Source organism: Hippocampus bargibanti, linkage group LG17 (genome assembly GCF_051943395.1).
Source record: "Hippocampus bargibanti isolate YZ-2025 linkage group LG17, ASM5194339v1, whole genome shotgun sequence".
NCBI lineage: Eukaryota > Metazoa > Chordata > Actinopteri > Syngnathiformes > Syngnathidae > Hippocampus > Hippocampus bargibanti.
Window position 1 is genome coordinate 3,210,479 of NC_142750.1, and position 20,098 is coordinate 3,230,576.

A 20,098-nucleotide genomic window follows, 5' to 3' on the forward strand; every position below is an offset into this window, starting at 1 on the left:
TAAAAATGACTTAGTGTCCAAAATCTGCAAAAAAAATTGAGCTGCGAATTGGGCATTTTCAGAAAGTCCCGCCCCCAGTTTGTGACGTCAGGTCAAGACATCTTGCATTGCTTGAGAATCAAAACAATGGCTTCAGATTCGGAGAATATGCTTTCTTGTTACACCTCCAGTTATGAATATGATTCAAATAGTTCTGAAGAGGAAAGCATACATGGTTGCAATCGATTAAAGAATTTATTCCGTGCCATTTTGAGGCAACATTGGGGAGAAACGATGACCAGAAAAGAGGCACAAAATGGCGACCTCCTGTGGCCACCTCCGTTTCTACAGGCTGATAAATTCCTTATATGGAGCTTGGACACCCTCTTCTGGCGGCTTTTGGGTGCAACACAAGGTTGTCAGACCAAACAATACAGAAAAATACATTGACGTGATGGAAGGACTGCTACAATGTGTCTTTTTTTCGGTCAGGGGGCGTTCCTTTAGTGACGTCACGTACGGACTCGTCACCAACTCAAAAACAAGACTTCCTGAATATTCAGCGCGAGTCTTAAAACGTAAAATATAGCTATATGAGGTGGAATCTTTGTAAAATACGCTCAGTAGAAGTCATTTGAAGCCATTTTACAAATTATGGACACAACTTGTCCAAAGACGTCGGTTGTCCTTGAAATAATTTAGTGATAATACTCACCTTTAATGTGGATGGTTTTTCGTTCCTCATGATTGTTAAAAAAATCTAGCCGAACTATTGCAATGAAAGTCAACTTGCCGTGTCTATACACAAAGTTACTGCTAGCTAACCTGCACACTGCTCATTAGCTTGCACGCTGTCTCTCGCAGAAGTATATTGATGCTAACGCTAGCATGGGGCTTGTCAAAGTACCACTGACATTCAACTGATTCATTGATGATGTTGCTTCATTGCAAATGAGAATCAAGGCAGAACCTGTTCTCTCCACAAAGGCAAATTCTTCAATCCATTCAACCTGAAGTGTGCAATACTCGTCATCTTTTTAATTTTAATTGTCCAGCTTATTCAAAAGGGGGCGTTTACCTATTTTGACATCAACGGCCACCTAGGTCAGCATCATCCAATCAAAACTGGTCATTCGGTCAACTGCAAGCCCAAACAGGAAATGAACTGTGAAAAAGCGAGAATATTTAGTTTTATTTGCAAGCCAGATGTAATCATCAAAAGAGCCATATATGGCTCGAGAGTTGGTTTTGGGAAAATAACTAATTAAGTCAATGTTCATGTTATAAACTTATATGCATCTTTTTTTATACAGTTGTTGGTACAAAATTGATGGTTTAAAAATGTCACCGGTTTTGCTTTCATCTTTCGAATACATGTGATGATTTTCATTTATTGTGAGGGACGTTTTGTATTATATATATATATATATATATATATATATATATATATATATATATATATATATATATATATATATATATATATATATATATGTACATATATACACATATTTCCATATATATATATATAGTAAATATAGTATATACATATACACACATATATGTATATATATATTATATACACACATATATACATATACACACATATATACATCCATATATAGTAAATATAGTATAGACACATATACAGAAACAGACAAACACACGCACACACATATATACAGTATATATACTATATATATACATACAATATATATACAGTATATGTATATAGTATATACTGTATATATATATGAAATATATTTACAATATATAATATAGATACAATATAGATACAGTATATATATATATATATGAAATTTAAATTTCTCCACTGTGAGACTAATAAAGGCAAATCCAATCCAATATATATATATATATATATATATATATATATATATATATATATATATATATATATATATATATATATATATATATATATATATATATAGTATACAGCACATCAAGTAAGTGGGTGAAGGTGGGACCATGTTTGAGTATTTCATTATTCCGTAATTACAATTAAAAATAATATTGATGCAAGCATGCCAGATTATTTTTTTTTTTGGGCCAACTTTTGGAGAGCAGTAAGGTAGAGGAAGAGTGAAAGCATCATGGATTAAAGTCAGACTTGTTTTTCTCGTTTCTGCATTTCTGGGTTAGGTGGGACGTGTTCGTGTAAACAGTTTCAGCGCAGTGAGGGCGACTCTGATTGTCTTCCGTGGCTTGGACTGAATCGCGCAGATCACAACAAAAGGTACAGTAATGAATTTGTGGTTCAGGTGCTTATACTTTGTAAATAACATGTGGGTTGTACCCAAGAATGATTGATGAATGTAGTTGGCTTAAAAATGTCACCGCTTTCATCTTTTGAATACATGTGATGGTTTTCATTTATTGTGAGGGAATATATGTATTTTTTAAAGGACAACCGACGTCACTTTTTTGTTTTTTAACTGACACCACAAAACCGTTTTATAGCATCTAAAATACCCAAAACACGCAGTATGATATTTTTAGTCAAATGCAAAACACCAATAAAAATGACTTAAAGTGTCCAAAATCTGCAAAAAATTGAGCTGCGAATTGGGCATTTTCAGAAAGTCCCGCCCCCAGTTCGTGACATCACGCCAATACGTCTTGCATTGCTGGAGAATCAAAACAATGGCTTCAGATTCAGATAATATGCTTTCTTACACATCCAGTTATGAATATGATTCAAATAGTTCTGAAGAGGAAAGCATACATGTTTGCAATCGATTACTGAATTTATTCCGTGCCATTTTGAGGCAACATTGGGGGGAAATGTATCACCCAAGAAGAGGCAGAAAATGGCGTCCACGCTCCTGTGAGGAATTAATCAGCCTGTTTCCACAGGCTGATAACTTCCTTACATGGAGCTTGGTTGCCCTCTTCTGGCTCTTTTTAGTGCAACATGACGTTTTCAGACCAAACAAGTACAGCAAAATATATTGACGTGATGGAAGGACTGCTACAATGTGTCCTTTTTTCACTCAGGGGCGTTCCTTCAGTGACGTCACGTACGGACTCGTCACCAACTCAAAAACAAGACTTCCTGCATATTCAGCGCAAGTCTTAAAACGTAAAATATAGCTATATGCAGTGGAATCTTTGTAAAATACGCTCAGTAGAAGTCATTTGAAGCCATTTTACAAATTATGGACACAACTTGTCCGGGGACGTCGGTTGTCCTTTAAATGGTGGTTCGGATGATCATAGGTTGATATCACTCCAGGTCCCTTCTATGATGTTGCACTCAATTAGTCGAGAAACATGTTGGAGGATTGTGTCATCCACATACCATGTGGCCAGTGCCATGCGGTTTTTCCTGTTGAGTGTATCCATCACTTCCGAGAATGCGGACTTGAAAATGTGCTTCTTAAATTCTCAACATTCTTTTGGGTTGCGGTGGTAGTAGTAGAGTAATTGTGTAATAACATCACCAATGTGATTTGGATGATGCATGTAGAGTTTTTAACTCATTCACTGCCAGGCATGTGCGAAAAAGTATGTCCACTCCAGTGCCAGGGTTTTTGTCATTGTCACTTGAATTCCAGGACCCACAGAATATTGAATTTTAGGACTACATAAACATTCAATGCAGTGTAAGAAACCTTTACATTCTCTTCTTTTTTCAGAAAAAAAAAGTTAATTCCTAAGTAACATCTGTGTAAGCTCTCAGTCGTATAGGAGTGGTCCATCGATGAGAAGGTTTCTTCAGCAGTCATCTGTACTTTTTTGAAGGTGTCGGGACGTTTCGCTTCTTATTCAAGAGGCGTCGTCAGCGAAAAAATTTTTGGCTGGGAGTTTTGGCCCTATATATATATATATATATATATCCCTACTGTCCAGATGTGACTGTGCCGGACTCTGCTATGATTGGTCCCTGCTCTCAGGTTGGGGGGAGCAGAGGACTACTCCCTGCAGCTACACTGATTACTACTATTGTCCTGCCTGAGTATGGGGTCTACGACTGGCCTGATTGCCCCATTTGCTCTGGTATCACCTCCCCAGCATAAATAAGCCTATGTTGCCTAAGAAGTCGGCTGTAGGAACGATCCAAATTGAACCTCACCCCACCATGGCGATTTAGTGAAGGGTTTTGCTGTTTTATGAAAATAGCTTCTTTTACTCCCCTTTCAACCACTTATTTTCTTTTCCTAAGATTTTAACCTCATTGTTGTCAAATGAGTATAACTGCATAATATGGTTTAAATGCCGGAGTTGATTGCATTACATTTTTTAATCTGTAGACAGACATTTTTACTTAAAGGGGATTATGAAATGGGCAAAAAAATAATGTTTAAATAACTTCAAAGTATGGAGCATAGTAAATATAATCTGGGAACATCCTCCATGCTTCCGAGGTAACATACTGTTCCGATTTCTGATATGACTTAACAGATGTTTTCACATCCTCCGATGCTATCTCGAAAGCCTTCAAGTGTCCAAGTCATCCCCGTTCCAAACCAGCTTTCCTTGCAGGGTGAGCTCCCCGAACGCATCGATTTCAGTCAAGCTAACCCCAGATTCGTGTGTATGTGTATGATTGAACTCACTCAAAGATGCTTTTTCTGTGCACAGGGAAGGGCAGTGAAATCGAGTTCAATCCTCCATCTCAACGGGATGAAGAGCGAGAAGTGGTAGGTGCTTGATTTCATCTTCATTTGCTGGTTGATGAGAGAAATAGATGTTGAACTCATTCACGGCCATTTACGAATTTATTCGAGAATTGAAAATATGACAGAGTGACATTCCAGAATGTGTTCAGGTTTTGTTTTTTCTTGTTTGGGTGCAGATAAAGCGCTGGCCTTTTATCCATGTTGGCGCTTTTTTAAGCTTCAGCTGTTGTCAAAGCGTTATACAAACCAATTTTGCAGCGTATTTTGGACAGCCACCCTTACTTCAAGCTTATATAACTCCAGACCCATATAATTTAGGAATTAACTCTCAGGAATTAACTCAGAGAGCGCCATTCCCGAATTTGTTTGGGTTTTGTTGTTGTTTTTTTTCATGCTTGGGTGCCGATAAAGCGCTGAGCATGGTCTCTGGCAATGTTTTTCCATTCCACAAGGGGGCAGAATTCCCTTTTTTCCATGTTAGCGCTTTGTTACAGCTTCAGCCGTTGTTAAAGCGTTAAACAAACCAATATTGCATTGTATTTTGGATAGCCACCCTCATTTCAAGCTCATATAACTCCAGACCCATATAATTTAGGAATTAACTATTTTTGCTGATGAAAGAAGAGAGTCTAAGGTTTCTTACGCTGCATTGAATGTTTATGTAGTCCGAAAACTCAATATTCTGTGGGTCCTGGAATTCAAGTGACAATGACCAAAAACCTGGCGCTGGAGTGGACATGTTTTTTCACGTTTGGCAGTGAATGAGTTAATGAATATGTCGTTTTCAAATTTGAAGTAAAAAATAATGACTAATGTTAGTGTGGTTTACATGGGCCAATTTGAAATTTTGGTTAGGGCTTTAGTAAACATCATAGAATTTCAAAAGTTTGATTTGCTTTCACGGGCCGAAAAACATGATGTGGTGGGCCAGATTTGGCCCCCGGACCTTAACTTTGACACCTATGTTTGAGAGTCTTCAATTTACTGCCCCTGAGTGTTGTGTTGCTGTCTTTGGATATTTTTAAGTATACTAATGAAGAAAATTGTAAATGTATATTGAGATTTAATATTACTACATTAACTTACTACTTAACTTAATTATAACTACAAGTACATTTTGGATTCGTACTGAGACACTTTTGACACAATTTTCAGAACATTTTGTCTTTCAGGGAAGATTTGATTTATAGGGCAATTATTGCAAAATACCGCGACTCACGGATGTCTAACTTGTTTTCACTGCGTGCCAAATTGCGGTGAGGGTTTACCCTCAGGGCATGGATTTGAACGGTGAAACCACATATGTGTATTATTGCGACAGTACGCCAAAGGTATTCTTGCTTAAGGTCATTGTTCGGTTCAAATTGGGTCAGGCATTGGAACGAAATGTCACTTTGGGAACAGCAACATATTTGGTGGAATTTGAAACCAAACTTCTAGACTTTTAATTTTTGGTTGACCGTATTTTCCGGTGTATAAGGCGCACCCCCAATGAATGATGTATTTTCAAACGTTTTCCATATATAAGGCGCACCGGAGTATAAGACACACCTTGAATGAAAGATAAAGTTTTCCAAATAAAATATAGAAATACATAAACATGTCCCAAATATAAGGCACACCACATTATAATAATAATAATACATTTAATTTCTAAGTGCCTTTCAAAACTCTCAAGGTCACTTTACAGTCACAGGGTAAGTTTTTTTCTGTCGTGACCAGCGGCAGCCACAGGCGCCAGCGTTCACGCAACCCGGATGTAACTCAAACAGCTAGCTAGCTCGCTAGTGAATAGATAGCTAATAGCTAGCGAATAGATAGCCAATAGCCAGTGTATAGACACCTAATAGCTAGCAAATAGATAGCTAGTGAATAGATACCCAACAGCTAGTAAATAGATAGCTAATGGCTAGCAAATAGATAGCTAATAGCTAGCGAATAGATAGCTAATAGGTTGCGAATAGACAGCTAATGGCTAGCAAATATAGCTAGCAAGCGAATAGCTTGCTAGCTATATAGCTAATAGATACAGTAGCTATCTAAATAGCTAGGTAACCAGCTAGATAACAAAATAGCCAGCTTATATACTATATTTGGAAAACTTTTTTCTTTTGAAAAAAAATCAAGGCTTTTGGGTGCGCCTTTTACACCGGAAAATACGGTACATTAACACACAATCAAATCACAATTTTAAAATCCTGTATAAAAGTTGTAGTATGGTGGGGAGGGGTTTATATAGGTATACTAGGTAGATTATATATTTTCCCCCCTTCCAAATGACACATTAAAGACGTTGAGTACACACTGGTGATATCCTGGCGGTCAAATCTTGAAAATATTAAAAACATAAAGTCTTTTGAAGAAAATCAAGGATTTTTGGTGCGCCTTATACACCGGAAAATACGGTCATGGATTAATGTTACAATCATTTCTCTCCTCCTGTAAATAAATGAAGGCTACAAACGTTGATCTGACTGTGCTTCTGCGCCCCCACCAGGAGATTCTAAACCATTGTTTCGATGACATCGAGCGGTTCATGGTGCGTTTGCAGCAAGCGGCCGAGGCTCAGAGCATTCTCAGTCAGAGGGAGAAAAGAAGCAGGAAGAGCAAGAAGCCAAGTCAGGATGGTAAGTGAGCACAAATTTACCAGCTGCTGTTGTTGTCGTTTTCGTTGCCGGACACAATGAAGTCCTCCGGATGCCTGCGGAATACAACACCAGGGAAATTGTTTTTGTTTTTATAATAATAATAATAATAATAATAATAATAATAATAATAATAATAATAATAATACAAATACATTTCATTTCTAAGTGCCTTTCAAACCTCTAAAGGTCACTTTACAGTCACAGCATAAGTTTTTCTGTGGGTGAGCAGCGGCAGCCACACGCGCCTACGTTCACTCAACCCAGAAGAAAATTGAATAGATAAAAAGCAAGCTACCTATCTAATAGATAGCTAATAGATAGTTAACTATCCAGCTAGCCAGCTATAGCTAATAGATAGTTAACTATCCAGCTAGCCAGCTAATAAATAGCTAGCTAGGTACCTAGGCAGCCAGGTAATAGCTGGCTAGCTCGATAGCTAGGCAGCCAGCTACACAGCTAATAATAATAATAATAATAATAATAATAAATGTAATTTTAAGCGCCTTTCAAAACTCGCAAGGTCACTTTACAGTCACAGGATAAGTTTTTGTGTGGGTGAGCAGCGGCAGCCATTCACACAACCCGGAAGTAACTCAAATAGGTAGAAAGCTAGCTAGCTAGCTTAAGTTAGCTAATAATCACTCAACCTGAAAGTAACTCAAATAGATAGAAAGCTAGCTAAGAGTTAGCTAATAATCACTCAACCTGAAAGACAGCAAATAGATAGCTAGATAGCTCGCTAGACTGTCATAATTTATGATGTAACAGAAACCCTAACCATGAATTCAGTGGATCAGTGCATTTTTTTGGAGCACATTGCGGGAAAACACATTCTGAAAAAGATAGCACAAATGCTTGTTATATGGTGAAGGTCAAGAGGTCAAAACCTTCAGGCTAAGCTCATGATATTGTGCTGTCCATTGGGTGACGTCAGTGATGGGAACCAATCAAGCTACAACCATGGACAAAATCACTGAGTCATTCGGCATTTTTGACTGTCCTGTATATCGCATGACGCAATTCACGCTTGTTTTTCTTTCAGATGACTTGATTACCATGAAAGCGATTCCCCCATCTGAGGACGACTTTGTGGCCATTTTTCAGAAAATCAAGTACTCCTTCAGTCTACTGGTGAGCTTAAACGACGCAGATCGTTCCATTTTTACATCCTGTTGAAATGCCCCCACACCCCCTCTGACCATCTATTGATTACTTCAAGGATCGGATCAAGTCAGCAATAACGGAACCGAGTGCGCCCCAGTTGCTGCATCACATCTTTTTTCCTCTCCGGCTGGTGTGCTCGCCTTCATGTTCTGGGTGAGAGGCTCTCATACGCACCGTCTTTTGCTGACTGACTTGTGTCTCGGTCACAGATGGTGAAAACCACATGCGGCCCGCAATTGGGTGGCTCGGTGGTCAGTCCTGCACTGACCGCCGGTGCCGTTTCGCTGCTCCAGGAGCATCTGACTGAGGAGGAAAAACAGCTTTGGATTGAGTTAGGCCCCAATTGGACTTCCCCTTGGTGCGTTTTTTTTTTTTAAATCGTAGTTGCAAGTGTTTTAGACATGTCAATCAAATCTTAAAGGACAACCGACACCATTTTTTGTTTCCTGATATCAGAAAAACGTTTTATAGCATTTAAAATACGCAAAACACGCAGGCTGATATTTTTAGTCAAATGCAAAACACCAATAAAAATGAGTTAAAGTGTCCAAAAACTACTTCAAAATGACTTCAGAAAGTTTCAGTTTCAGAAGGTCCCGCCCCCTTGTTCGTGACGTCACGCAAAGACGTCTTGCCTTGCTCTTGAATCAAAACAATGGCTTCAGATTCGGAGATGCTTTCTTGTTACTCATCCAGTTATGAATATGATTCAAATAGTTCTGAAGAGGAAAGCATAAATGTTTGCAATCGAAAAAAGAAGTCCTTCCAGATCAATTCGAGCTGTCAGGACTCTAATGTAGCGTCCCAGAAAATGCACAAGATAGCGCCCAAAGAAATGGGCTGATTTGTCTGCTGGGAATTTGTGTCAACTAGTATCAAATAGTAGTCTTGGTGCAACACACAACGATTCACCATCGCGTTATTTATGTGTTTTCCTTCTAATTTCGCCATTACCACAGAATAACACGAAGTTTTCAGACCAAACAAAGTACCCAAAATGCACTGTGTGTTGCTTTCTCGGTCAGGGGCGTTCCTTCAGTGACGTAACGTGAGGACTCGTCACCAACTCAAAAACAAGACTTCCTGAATATTCAGCGCGAGTCTTAAAACATAAAATATAGCTATATGCGGTGGAATCATTATAAAATGTGCTCAGTAGAAGTCATTTGAAGTGATTTTACAAATGATGGACACAACTTGTCCGGAGGCGTCGGTTGTCCTTTAATCAGTACTTCATCAGTTCCCAGCTGGGTGTGTCTGTCCCTCCGTACTCGCCCGTCTTCCTGGATGGATGGCAACAGGAGGCGTATGACTCCTCTGGGTTACCTCTGGAAGATCCCGTTGAGTCGCAGCATAAACAGGATGCGAATGCGAAGCGGAGTGCACCCGCGGTGGAAGGCCCCGTTGATGAGATGGATGAAGTGTGAGTGAAGATCGGGGGTATAGTTTTTGACTGAAAAACAAAGGATTGATAAATGATAAACAGAGAGTGATAACCACATCAAAGTCAATTTGGGGGGGGGGGGGGGGGGGGGGAATACACAACAAGAAGTGGCAAAAATTCAAATTACAGTGATACTTTGGCTTACGAACTTAATTGGTTCATGGACAGAGTATGTAAGGCGAAAAGTGTGTATCCCAAAAAATAATTTTCCACAGGAAACCATTAAAATGAGAATAATCCGTTCCCAAGTCCCCATAAAACATAATTTGCTACTTTCTAATTTTCTAAAGCTTTAAAACTACACAAAAATATACCTTATTTTATGTATAATAAATGTGCTATGGTATTATAAATAAATAAATAAACTGTACTTTATAATAAAGAGGTTTTATTTACCTTTGTGATGGTCGTTGATGGCTTGATGGAATGGAGTGGCCGGTTTCATCAGCATTAATCACTACATGAGGAACGTAGTCTTCTTCTTTCGCCATCTGGAGGAATGATCCCTTGTCGGTACATTCTCTACGATAATTTTACCTCGTTCCTCGTCAATTGTGTTCTGTTTAGCTGGGTTGATAGCTTTTTGCATCAAGTGTACAGATGGCTTGTGCGGGTTATTTGTGGAGCCTGATTCATGGGAATTTTAACCTTGCAGTCTACACTCTGCCTTTGACCTATAAAAGTTGAAACGAGTCCAAATGTCACTGTTTTGTATCCACTTTTCACTCTCTGTCGTCTGCCTGTCTCTTTAATGTTTAAACCACCTCCCCTCACTGCTGCATTCTTGACCAATCACGTGGCTTTAACCAACGACTGGGAGCGGGAAATAGAGGACCAAAACAAGCCGGCTGCCATTTTCTTGTTAGGAGAACAGGCTCGTTCGCGAACGACACATCACTCATTGTGGCAGCTCCGTGTGTATCCCGAAAAATAGTTTGTATGCCAAGGTACAATTTTCATAAATCTAACGTTCGTAAACCAAAAAGTTCGTAAACCAAGGGGTTCTTAAACCGAGGTATCACTGTACATGAATCTCAAAGCATCCAAAAATAACAAGAAAATCCATAAACACACACTAAACAAGAATACAATCTAAACAAGAGATAAATATCATTCCAGGGAGGGAAATGGACTACCGCCGCCTGGGGAGAGACATTATTGCTGCACCTATGACTTTGTTGCAAGAAACAGCAGTGAGCTTTCGGTACTGCAAGGAGAAACACTCGAGGTACACACACACACACAAAACAAACACAACATTTTAAGTGTATATCTGTACCTTTACGTTGAAATGAGTTTTAAAAGCTGATTGACGGTATCTTATTTTCCGAATTAGCATTTTACTGGTTTCAGGTCATCGAGTCCTCCAAGAGATGGTGGAAATGTCGTAATCGCTATGACCAGATCGGATTTGTTCCTCAAACTATCTTGGAACCACTGTCGGCTCTAAACAACAACAGCGGGGAAAAACCAGCGGTGTGTGTGTGTGTGTGTGTGTGTGTGTGTGTGTGTGTGTGTGTGTGTGTGTGTGTGTGTGTGTGTGTGTGTGTGTGTGTGTGTGTGTGTGTGTGTGTGTGTCCAGTTTAACTCATTCACCGCCATTTACAAATTTATTCAGAAATTGAAAATATGACGTAGAGCGCCATTCCCGAATTTGTTTGGGTTTTGTTTTTCCATGCTTGGGTGCCGATAAAGCGCTGGCCATAGCCTCTGGAAATGTTTTTTTCTTTTCCACGAGGGGGCAGGATTTCCCCTTTTCCCATTTTAGAGTTTTGTTCCAGCTTCAGCTGTTGTTGAAGCGCTATATAATAATAATAATAATTTTAATTTTTAAGCGCCTTTCAAAACAATCAAGGACACTTTACAGTCACAGGATTTTTTTTTTCTTTGTGGGTGAGCAGCGGCAGCCATTTGCGCCAGCGTTCACTCTAACACAGCAGCAAAGTTATGAAAGGAAAGGAAAGAAAGAAGTGGCAAAACCAATATTGCATTGTATTTTGGACAGCCGCCCTCATTTCAAGATCATATAACTCCAGACGCATATAATTTAGGAATTAACACTTTTTTTCTTAATAAAACAAGAGAGTCTAAGGTTTCTAACACTGTATTGAATGTTGATGTAGACCTAAAACTCAATATTCTATGCGCCCTGGAATTCAATTGACAATGACAAAAGCCCTGGCACGGGAGGACACATGTTTGCACGTCTAGCAGCGAATGAGTTAACATCTGTTTTCAACCCAGCCAACGTTCCTTTCAACTTGCCTGATTGTTTCGTTGCCGCCTTCCAGATGTCACCCACTTTGTACGCTCCGCTCAGCCCCTTTGGCACTTGTTCACCAGCGACGAGCCCCACGAGCATTGGGCTGCCTTCCGCGGCAACCCACGGAGAAAACGGCGATCGAGGTAACACCTTCAAGGGCAACAAATATTATTGTGACAATGAATATTAGAATACATACGAGGAGATGGTAGAAGAATACTCACGAGAATATATCCTTGATCTTCTGCAAAGAGTAGCCAATATTACTAAGGCTTCTTGTGGGGAGACCATGCTGGGTCAAGCCATATCGCTGTGTTATACTGCCCCCATGTGGTCATGAAAGCAACAAAATATCAATTGAATAGAAGTTACAAAAATATTCAGTTAGGGAGTGATTTTTAACATTTATGTAATTTGGCCATTATTTAAGATTTGGACAATACTGTTTCTATTATATATGACTAGATGCGAGCGTTTTTTAAAATTCTAAATGTCTCCATGTGTGCAGTACTCATAATGAATGATGAGCTTCTCCAACGAATGACGCAGAAAAGAATCTCCGGCAGTCGTCCTCCTCTTTTGCCGTCACGCTCCGTGGAATCGTCGTTTACTTTGGACTACCAGTCTCCGGCGTCCGAAGTGGAGTCCTGGCTCGTAGGAAAGGGCTTCAGTCAGCGGTATTGACTCTTTTAACATTGTATTAAGCATTTTAACAGGATTGAAAAACTAAATGCTAGCTCGCTTTCGATCTGTTTCAGTTACTTCCGGGTTGAGTGAACGCTGGCCCGTGTGGCTGCCGCTGCTCAACCACAGAAAAACTTATCCTGTGATTGTAAAGTGACCTTGAGAGTTTTGAAAGGCGCTTAGAAATGAAATGTATTATGATTATTATTATAAATGCAGGGATGTCATTGGGCCCCCTTATGCCTGAAATACTTTAACCGTCCGCCATGTTCGTTGTAAATAATACAATGCACCATGGGTAAATGAATTTCGATTAAGCTCTTTCGGCAGTTTCCGGCGGATCACGGAAAAGCCCGAAATATGATCGACCACGACTTTGGAACGCATCAATACAAATGCTCGGTGTTTATGGTTATATTTCGGTCAGGCAAGATGGCAGACGGCGAAAGTTAAAAAATCTGAAGGAAAAAGAACAGTTTTCAATTGCTGTTTAACTGAATTTGTTACTTTAGGTATTGTGACTGAAGTATGTCATGTGTGGCGCGGATCATGTAGCAATATGCGCTAATCGTAATAGGCGGTGCTAGCTTAATGGGTACAAAATTGTTCCTGTCCGACAATGTAAATCGATCCGACACGAAACACTAACCGAAGCAGGTGTTCCTTGTTTAAATACACATTTTAGATGTACAGTATACCATTTATAAACCAATGTAACTATGCGATTTGCTTTACCTGTAACCAAAATACTAAATAAGGTACTTTTTAACCCGTCACATACTCACTCTTTGACATTGTATTCGACTGCTTAGCAAGAATGAATAACAAAATGTTAGCGGGAAATTCTTCTTTCCCCAGCAGGGGTTGAAAAGCGCGACTCTGCCCCCTAGTGTCAGGATGTAGTATCAACAACCACTGGGTATTTGCTGAGTTGAACCAACAAATGTTTGTAAAGTGAACGCCAAAATAATTTAAACTTTACTTCTCCTTTCTCCTCTGTTAGGACCGTCCAGAGTCTTGGCGTTTTAACCGCAGCGCAGCTCTTTTCCCTCAACAAGAAGGAACTCTGCGAAGTGTCCTACGATGAAGGCGGACGAGTGTACAGTCATATTATGATGCAGAAGGTCATTCTTGAGGTTAGTGAATTTGCTATGGCCGAACACACACAATACAATAGCTGTAACAAAGCGTTTCACATAATAGTCAACACAAAGCAAAATAATAAACACAACAGGAACATAAAAACATGGACAATTGTGCAATCTTAATGACTTTCCCCATGTACTCTATGATGTTTGAGTACAAGATAAACACTTTATTACATGAAGCAGTTCTAGATGAGAGGGAAAAGCCTCCTTTTCACCAGTGGATCAGAGACCTACCTCATGGTGAAATGTCCACATCTGCTACAAGTTTTGAAAGCAAACGCGAAGATTATCTTACATGAACATTCAATTCAGCATATGAAACCTTAAACCTTTCCAGCAGTGCTTGTATTTTGTTTTTCTACTTCTTTATTTCCTTTCCTCTTACTTTCATAACTTTGCTGCTGTGTTATTTCGGGGTAGAGTGAATGCTGGCGCGAATGGCTGCTGCTGCTCACCCGCACAAAAAAAAGTTCTTATCCCGTGACTAAAGTGTCCTTGAGAGTTTTGAAAGGCGCTTAGTAATTAAATGTATTATTATTATTACTACTATTTGCTATCTATTACCTATTTGGCTAGCTGTCTGGGTATCACACTAGCTAGCTATTAGTTGGCTGGCTATCTTGCTAGCTATCTATTAGTTATGTACTGTATTAGCTATGTATTAGCAATCTTGATAGCTTTCTATCTATTTGAGTTACTTCCGGGTTGAATGGACATTGGCGCGTGTGGCTGCCACTGCTCACCCTGAGAAAAACTTATCCTGTGGCTGTAAAGTGACCTTGAGAGTTTTGAAAGGCGCTTCTAAATGACATGTATTATTATTATTATTGTTATTATTATTATTATTATTAAACCATCAAATATGCAATTACATAACAACTTAGGTCCACTGCTGTGGACAACATAGTGTACTGTGCAGTACTTTGTATGTTGACATAGCCCGTTTGTTTGCCCGACCTTGACCATTTTGCATTTTGTCCCCATTTGAAGTGACCCACTTACAGTGACAATTTGAAATGTCTCTAAAGTTATGAAGATCCCTAAAGCGCTGCCTGTTCTCCCTGCACCTCTTTTCCTCTCCCTCCAGGATGCGCAAAAGGCTTCCGAACTGGAGAAAGTGATGGAGAGGCAAAAGCTGAAGATCGGAATGACTGATTGATAGAAGACCAGTCGGCCATGTTACTCCGACGTTTTCAACCACTCCTAAATGTGAATCATGTGTCATCACCTGTGTTTGTTAATGTTTTTTTTTTTATGTACAGTGATACCTCGGCTTACGAACGCTTTAGCTAATGAACTTTTCGCCTTACGAATGTCAAATTTGCGAGAATTTAATCTTGGCATACAAACTTTTTTTGGGGGAAACACACGGAGCGCTGAGTGATGTGTCATTTGCAAACGAGCCGGTTCTTGGAGCTCCTAACAAGGAACTGAAAAAGGCAGACTGCTTTTTTCCCCCTCTATTCCCCGTCCCAGTCTTCGGTTAAAGCCTCACATAATTGGTCTAGATCCGTGGTAGAGGTGTGTCTGCCTGCATCTGTTGCTGTTGCAATATCACAACTTCCAAGATGTACAACTCAGAGCTCCTTGAGACACTTTATGCAAAAAGCTATCCATTCCATCAAGCCATCAACGACCATCACAAAGCTGCTCACCCACATAAAAATGATCCTGTGACTAAAAAGTGACCTTGAGAGTTTTGAAAGGCGCTTGTAAATGAAATTGATTATTATTATTATTATCTATACAGCTATCTAGCTAGCTACCTATCTAGCTAGCTATCTAACTTATCCTGTGACTGTAAAGTGACCTTGTGTTTTGAAAGGCGCTGATAAATCAAATGTATTATTATTATGATAAATAAAATGACTTTATTATACAGTACAGTTTATTTCTTTAATTACAATATCGTAGCACATTTATTATACATAAAATAAGGTATATTATGTGTAGTTTTAAGGCCTATTTAGTTAAATTGTTTTATGGGGACCTGGGAACGGATTATTCTCATTTTAATGGTTTCCTATTGGAAATTAATGTTTGGAATACACATTTTTCGCCTTACACACACTTTCTGGGGACCAATTAATTTCATGAGCCAAGGTATCACTGTATTTTCGTTCCTCCCTCTAATGTGCAAGCAAAAGTGAAGAAGTGTGACTAGATTAGACTGAGATCGTTTGAGCCGTAAACTGTTACAGAAACGTACCGACACACATTGAATCGCCAATGAATTCATTCTGTTATCATTTATTCATATTGCAATTATAAGAATGGAAGTTATTCCATCACAGATGTCACTCATAATACATTTTTTAAAAACTTTGAAGCACCAGTGGGTTTTTTTTTTTCAAGTAAAATGGCTTCGTGAAATTCTTTGCCGTGATGAATATCAAACTGAAGGCTGATAAAGCCCGTCAGTATGTATAAGAACCCTGAGCTTTTCATTTGTGAATTAAAAAGGAAATATTTCATATACTCCTAGCAAAATAATTGTGATATATCACCCGATTATGGATCATATCCAACAAACCCGCTCCAGCAATCACGCAAAAATGAGCTCATGTTAAGTGGAAAAAAAAAATTACCTTTTTTTGTGTGTGTGTGGTCAGCATAAACACATTTCCTGAGGTGTATTTTAACCTTTCAAGCAGAGGTCGCCAACAATGACAGAAGAGGTAGCATCGCTGTGAGGCATCTTTACTTCTCGCAGGTGAGCGTCTGGTCCCAGCAGTCCCATTCGATGAGCTCCTTTCCTTGGAACCAGAGCTGGATCTCCCTTTGGGCTCCTTCCAGGGAGTCACTGGCATGGACCACGTTCCTTTGGTGCCATAAAAATATCATTTAGTCCTCCTCAGATGAGAAGATCCAAAAGGAAAGAATTGATCATCTGTTACCTGCTGACGTGAAGGCTGAAATCTCCTCGGACGGTGCCTGCAGGTGCCGCAGCGGGGTTGGTGGTTCCAACCATCACGCGCGATGATTGGACCACGTTGTGGCCTTCCCACACCTGGATGAAGAAATTCCGCTTAGAATATGGGTGTGAACAAAGGCTGGAACACAGGAAGATTGTCTTTTACTGCCGGCAGGGGGTGTAGTTTTCACGAAGCCACTTCGTGCAGCCCTTAGTCAAGCTATTTCTTGAGAGTACAGTGATACCTTGGCTTACGAACTTAATTGGTTCCCAGAAAGTGTGTGTAAGGTCAAAAGTGTGTATTCCAAACATTAATTTCTCATAGGAAACCATTAAAATGAGAATAATCCATCCCCAGGTTTCCATAAAACATAATTTTCAACTAAATAAGCCTTAAAACTACGCACAATATACCACATTTTATGTATAATAAATGTGCTATGGTATTGTAAATGAATAAATAAACTACAGTATAATAAAGTCGTTTTATTTACTTTGTGATGGTCGTTGGTATCTTGATGAAATGGATAGCTTTTAGCATCAAGTGTCTCAAGGAGCTCTGGGTTGTACATCTTTGAAGTTGTGATATTGCAACAGCAACAGGTGCAGACAGACACTAGAAACTTCATTAATAGCTGGTTCCCTTGCTTGTAGGTTCTCTTCAAATTGTACAGATGGCTTGTGCGGTTTATTTGTGGAGCCTGATTGACAGGATATTTTAACCTTGCAGTTTGTCAAGATTATATTCTCGCGAATTTAACGTTCGTAAAGCGAAAAGTTTGTTAGCTAAAGCATTCGTAAGCCAAGGTATCACTGTATATACACCAATTTAAGTGAAACATTAGTAAAACAGAGCCTTCTTGATTTGCATACCACACATCTTGACTCCCATGGACACCCCTCCAAGTCATCCTTTGGTACAAGCACCAACATCCATAAACCAACAGAACCTAGTCATTTTAATGGGTGGCCTTTCCATGAACTGATAGATTTGTAACCTGGCTGATGATATCTTCTTGTGCAGGAGTGTACCATATACTCCCTAACGTCCAAGACTATATTTCATACCCGAGGATGACAGTTTAACAGGCTCTGTCTGTTCACCTCAGATTGGCCCCAGATTTTCTGTGTTCCATTATTCATTATTTGGCTAACTAAGCATATTCGGCTAACGAAGCATACATTAGGATGAAACTTTTAAACATGATAACTTCTTTATTGTGTCTATTCTCAATCACATAGTCAAGCTCAGACCTCCACCAAGGCCGAATTTAAGAAATTTTGGACCAGTACCAAACTGTCATCTCTATTCATCATTTGAAAACAAAATATCACCGGGTACTCACCATGACAACTACGGGTCCAGAGGTCATATATTCCACCAGGCTGGAATAGAATGGCTTCTGCGTCAGTTGACAGTAGTGTTGAGCAAGGAGCCCTTCGGATACCTTCGCCACACAATGAGAACACAAACCGTCAATCTTTCACTTTCTACTCGATAGTACGAACACCACAAAAAAAATACCTGCAACATTTTCAGGCCCACCAACTTGAAGCCCCTTTGCTCAAAGCGCCGGATGATCTGACCCACGAGACGACGCTGGACGCCATCGGGTTTGACAGCGATGAGAGTTCTCTCCTTCACATCGGCAAGGTCTGTTGGGACATTAGATACCAAGAACTGTATTTTCCTATGTACATATAAGGCGCACCCTAAAGTTTTCATTTTCTTCAAAAGATAACCCTGCGCCTTATACACCAGAAAATACGGTATATCCTTCTATGGCATGCACTTTTTAAAACTATTTATTTGCCATATTTACAGCAAATTTGTGCGCAGTTGTACATTTCTTTGTCCTGACATTTCACACAAAGACAACCAACCATTCACTTTCACACTCACACCACACAATTTGTATTGTTCAATCAGCCTGCCAAAAAAATGTAATTGTTTAACAGATTAGCATTATTTTGGACAGGTTATATATTGCATGCATTTCGATTATTTATTCAGAATTTTACATGTTAAAATCACAGAAAATCAGAGTAATTGTACGAATTTGGGGAGGTTGAAAGACCCTAGAAAATTAGTCACACGGATATTCTTGATATGGATCAAAATTGACATACAACATATTTAGTGTAAGGAAAATAAGAAGTATTGAGGTTTAAAAAAACACACTGGTGGTAAAAAAAAAAAAAAGTCGAAGACTGTTCACACTAACGGACAACTGCATGCTGCCTATTAAACACACATGTGACCCACGGGAAAAAAAGACAGCAGACCAATACAACTTTGGACAGTTCGGTGGGACTATTCGGGTGGAAGTTTGCGATCTTGATTCATTTAGGAGGATGTGCTGGTATTGGAGGAGGAGGAAGAAGCAGCAAGATGCAGTGGGGAGATGGGGAGAGGCGGCGGCCAGACTCAAGCACACCGGTTGAGATGCATATCAGGTGCCCGTAGTTGCATTCGATTACAAAAATGATACGATTTTAAAATGGCTGCCAACGTTCATTGGTTTAATTAAACTGGCGGCCTCGACACACGACACTAAAAAGCCGAACTAAAACGGTCCTCCATTTCTCTATTTGATTTTAATCTACTGCGTTCTTCGTTTTAAGTGGATGAAATAAAATGTGTGGCGAAATAAAAACCTACTCACTCGAGTTGCTCCTGAAGCCGGTCAACCATACAACTGGAAGGCGAGGAAGGAGATTTTGGGCGGTTCGCCTGCTCCAGGGAGACGCCAACGCCGACAAGAACATGGTCGTCGTACCTTCGAATTGAGATGGCACCACCGACGAGTATCTTGTCAGTTTCAACTCACGAGTCCTCCTGGCCTACACCCACTCCGCCTGACCCCCTCGGACTGTTGACTTGACTGCCGACAAACATTTAACTCAACTGCTGCCAGAAGTTCGTCGGCTTTTGGACAACGTGATTGTTTGATTTATTTGTTGCGTGGTAAACGTTGTAAAGCCATAGAATGTCAGCGCTGATTGTTTTCACAGAGAACAAAGCAAAGACAAAGAAAACTTGCCATTGAGGCACCTGTTTTTTTTTTTTTTCAGGAGAATACGGCTTAATAGGCTCTATCAATGGTGGACCGTCAAGGCCTGCAAAGCCATCTTCTGCTGGCCTAAAAATATCAATCACGGATTGATGTAAATCATATTTTGTCCATGAATTCTTAATAAATAATTC

The 20,098-nt window shown here is 39.6% G+C and overlaps 3 protein-coding genes and 1 long non-coding RNA gene across 5 annotated transcripts in view; 1 reads left to right on the forward strand and 3 right to left on the reverse strand.

The window, feature by feature from the left end:
- Positions 1-8,733, reverse strand: part of LOC148885251 (sodium-dependent neutral amino acid transporter B(0)AT2-like) — a 22,067-nt gene extending 13,334 nt beyond the window's left edge. The window contains exons 1-4 of one of the 2 annotated variants that reach the window (XM_089019424.1): positions 8,612-8,733; positions 7,273-7,326; positions 4,563-4,673; positions 1,058-1,144 (exon numbers count right to left, since the gene is read on the reverse strand). Coding sequence is in view for 1 of the 2 variants with exons in the window: in XM_089019422.1 (XP_088875548.1) it covers positions 695-724 (30 nt within the window). In the remaining variant the exon portion in view is untranslated. Of the gene's footprint in view, positions 1-694; positions 872-1,057; positions 1,145-4,562; positions 4,674-7,272; positions 7,327-8,611 lie in introns of those variants that run through there. The other variant, XM_089019422.1, reaches the window with a different exon arrangement.
- LOC148885252 (epidermal growth factor receptor kinase substrate 8-like protein 1) lies at positions 2,155-16,305 on the forward strand. Its single transcript, XM_089019427.1, has 14 exons — positions 2,155-2,239; positions 4,408-4,489; positions 4,588-4,646; positions 7,123-7,252; positions 8,316-8,404; positions 8,493-8,567; positions 8,647-8,795; positions 9,678-9,860; positions 11,001-11,109; positions 11,235-11,357; positions 12,173-12,287; positions 12,653-12,821; positions 13,832-13,964; positions 15,064-16,305. Exons 2-14 carry the CDS (start codon positions 4,408-4,410, stop codon positions 15,133-15,135), a joined length of 1,488 nt encoding a protein of 495 aa, XP_088875553.1. The 5' UTR covers positions 2,155-2,239; the 3' UTR covers positions 15,136-16,305.
- Positions 9,757-12,627, reverse strand: LOC148885253 (uncharacterized). Its single transcript, XR_016118130.1, has 3 exons — positions 12,369-12,627; positions 12,147-12,294; positions 9,757-9,890 (listed from the first exon to the last, which is right to left on the reverse strand). It is a non-coding gene; the product is annotated as an uncharacterized LOC148885253 (long non-coding RNA).
- On the reverse strand, positions 16,211-19,927 carry nme4 (NME/NM23 nucleoside diphosphate kinase 4). Its single transcript, XM_089019428.1, has 5 exons — positions 19,557-19,927; positions 18,416-18,546; positions 18,237-18,338; positions 16,874-16,986; positions 16,211-16,797 (listed from the first exon to the last, which is right to left on the reverse strand). The coding sequence occupies exons 1-5, from the start codon at positions 19,657-19,659 to the stop codon at positions 16,677-16,679; spliced, it is 570 nt and encodes a 189-aa protein (XP_088875554.1). The 5' UTR covers positions 19,660-19,927; the 3' UTR covers positions 16,211-16,676.
- Between the last annotated feature and the right edge of the window lie 171 nt (positions 19,928-20,098).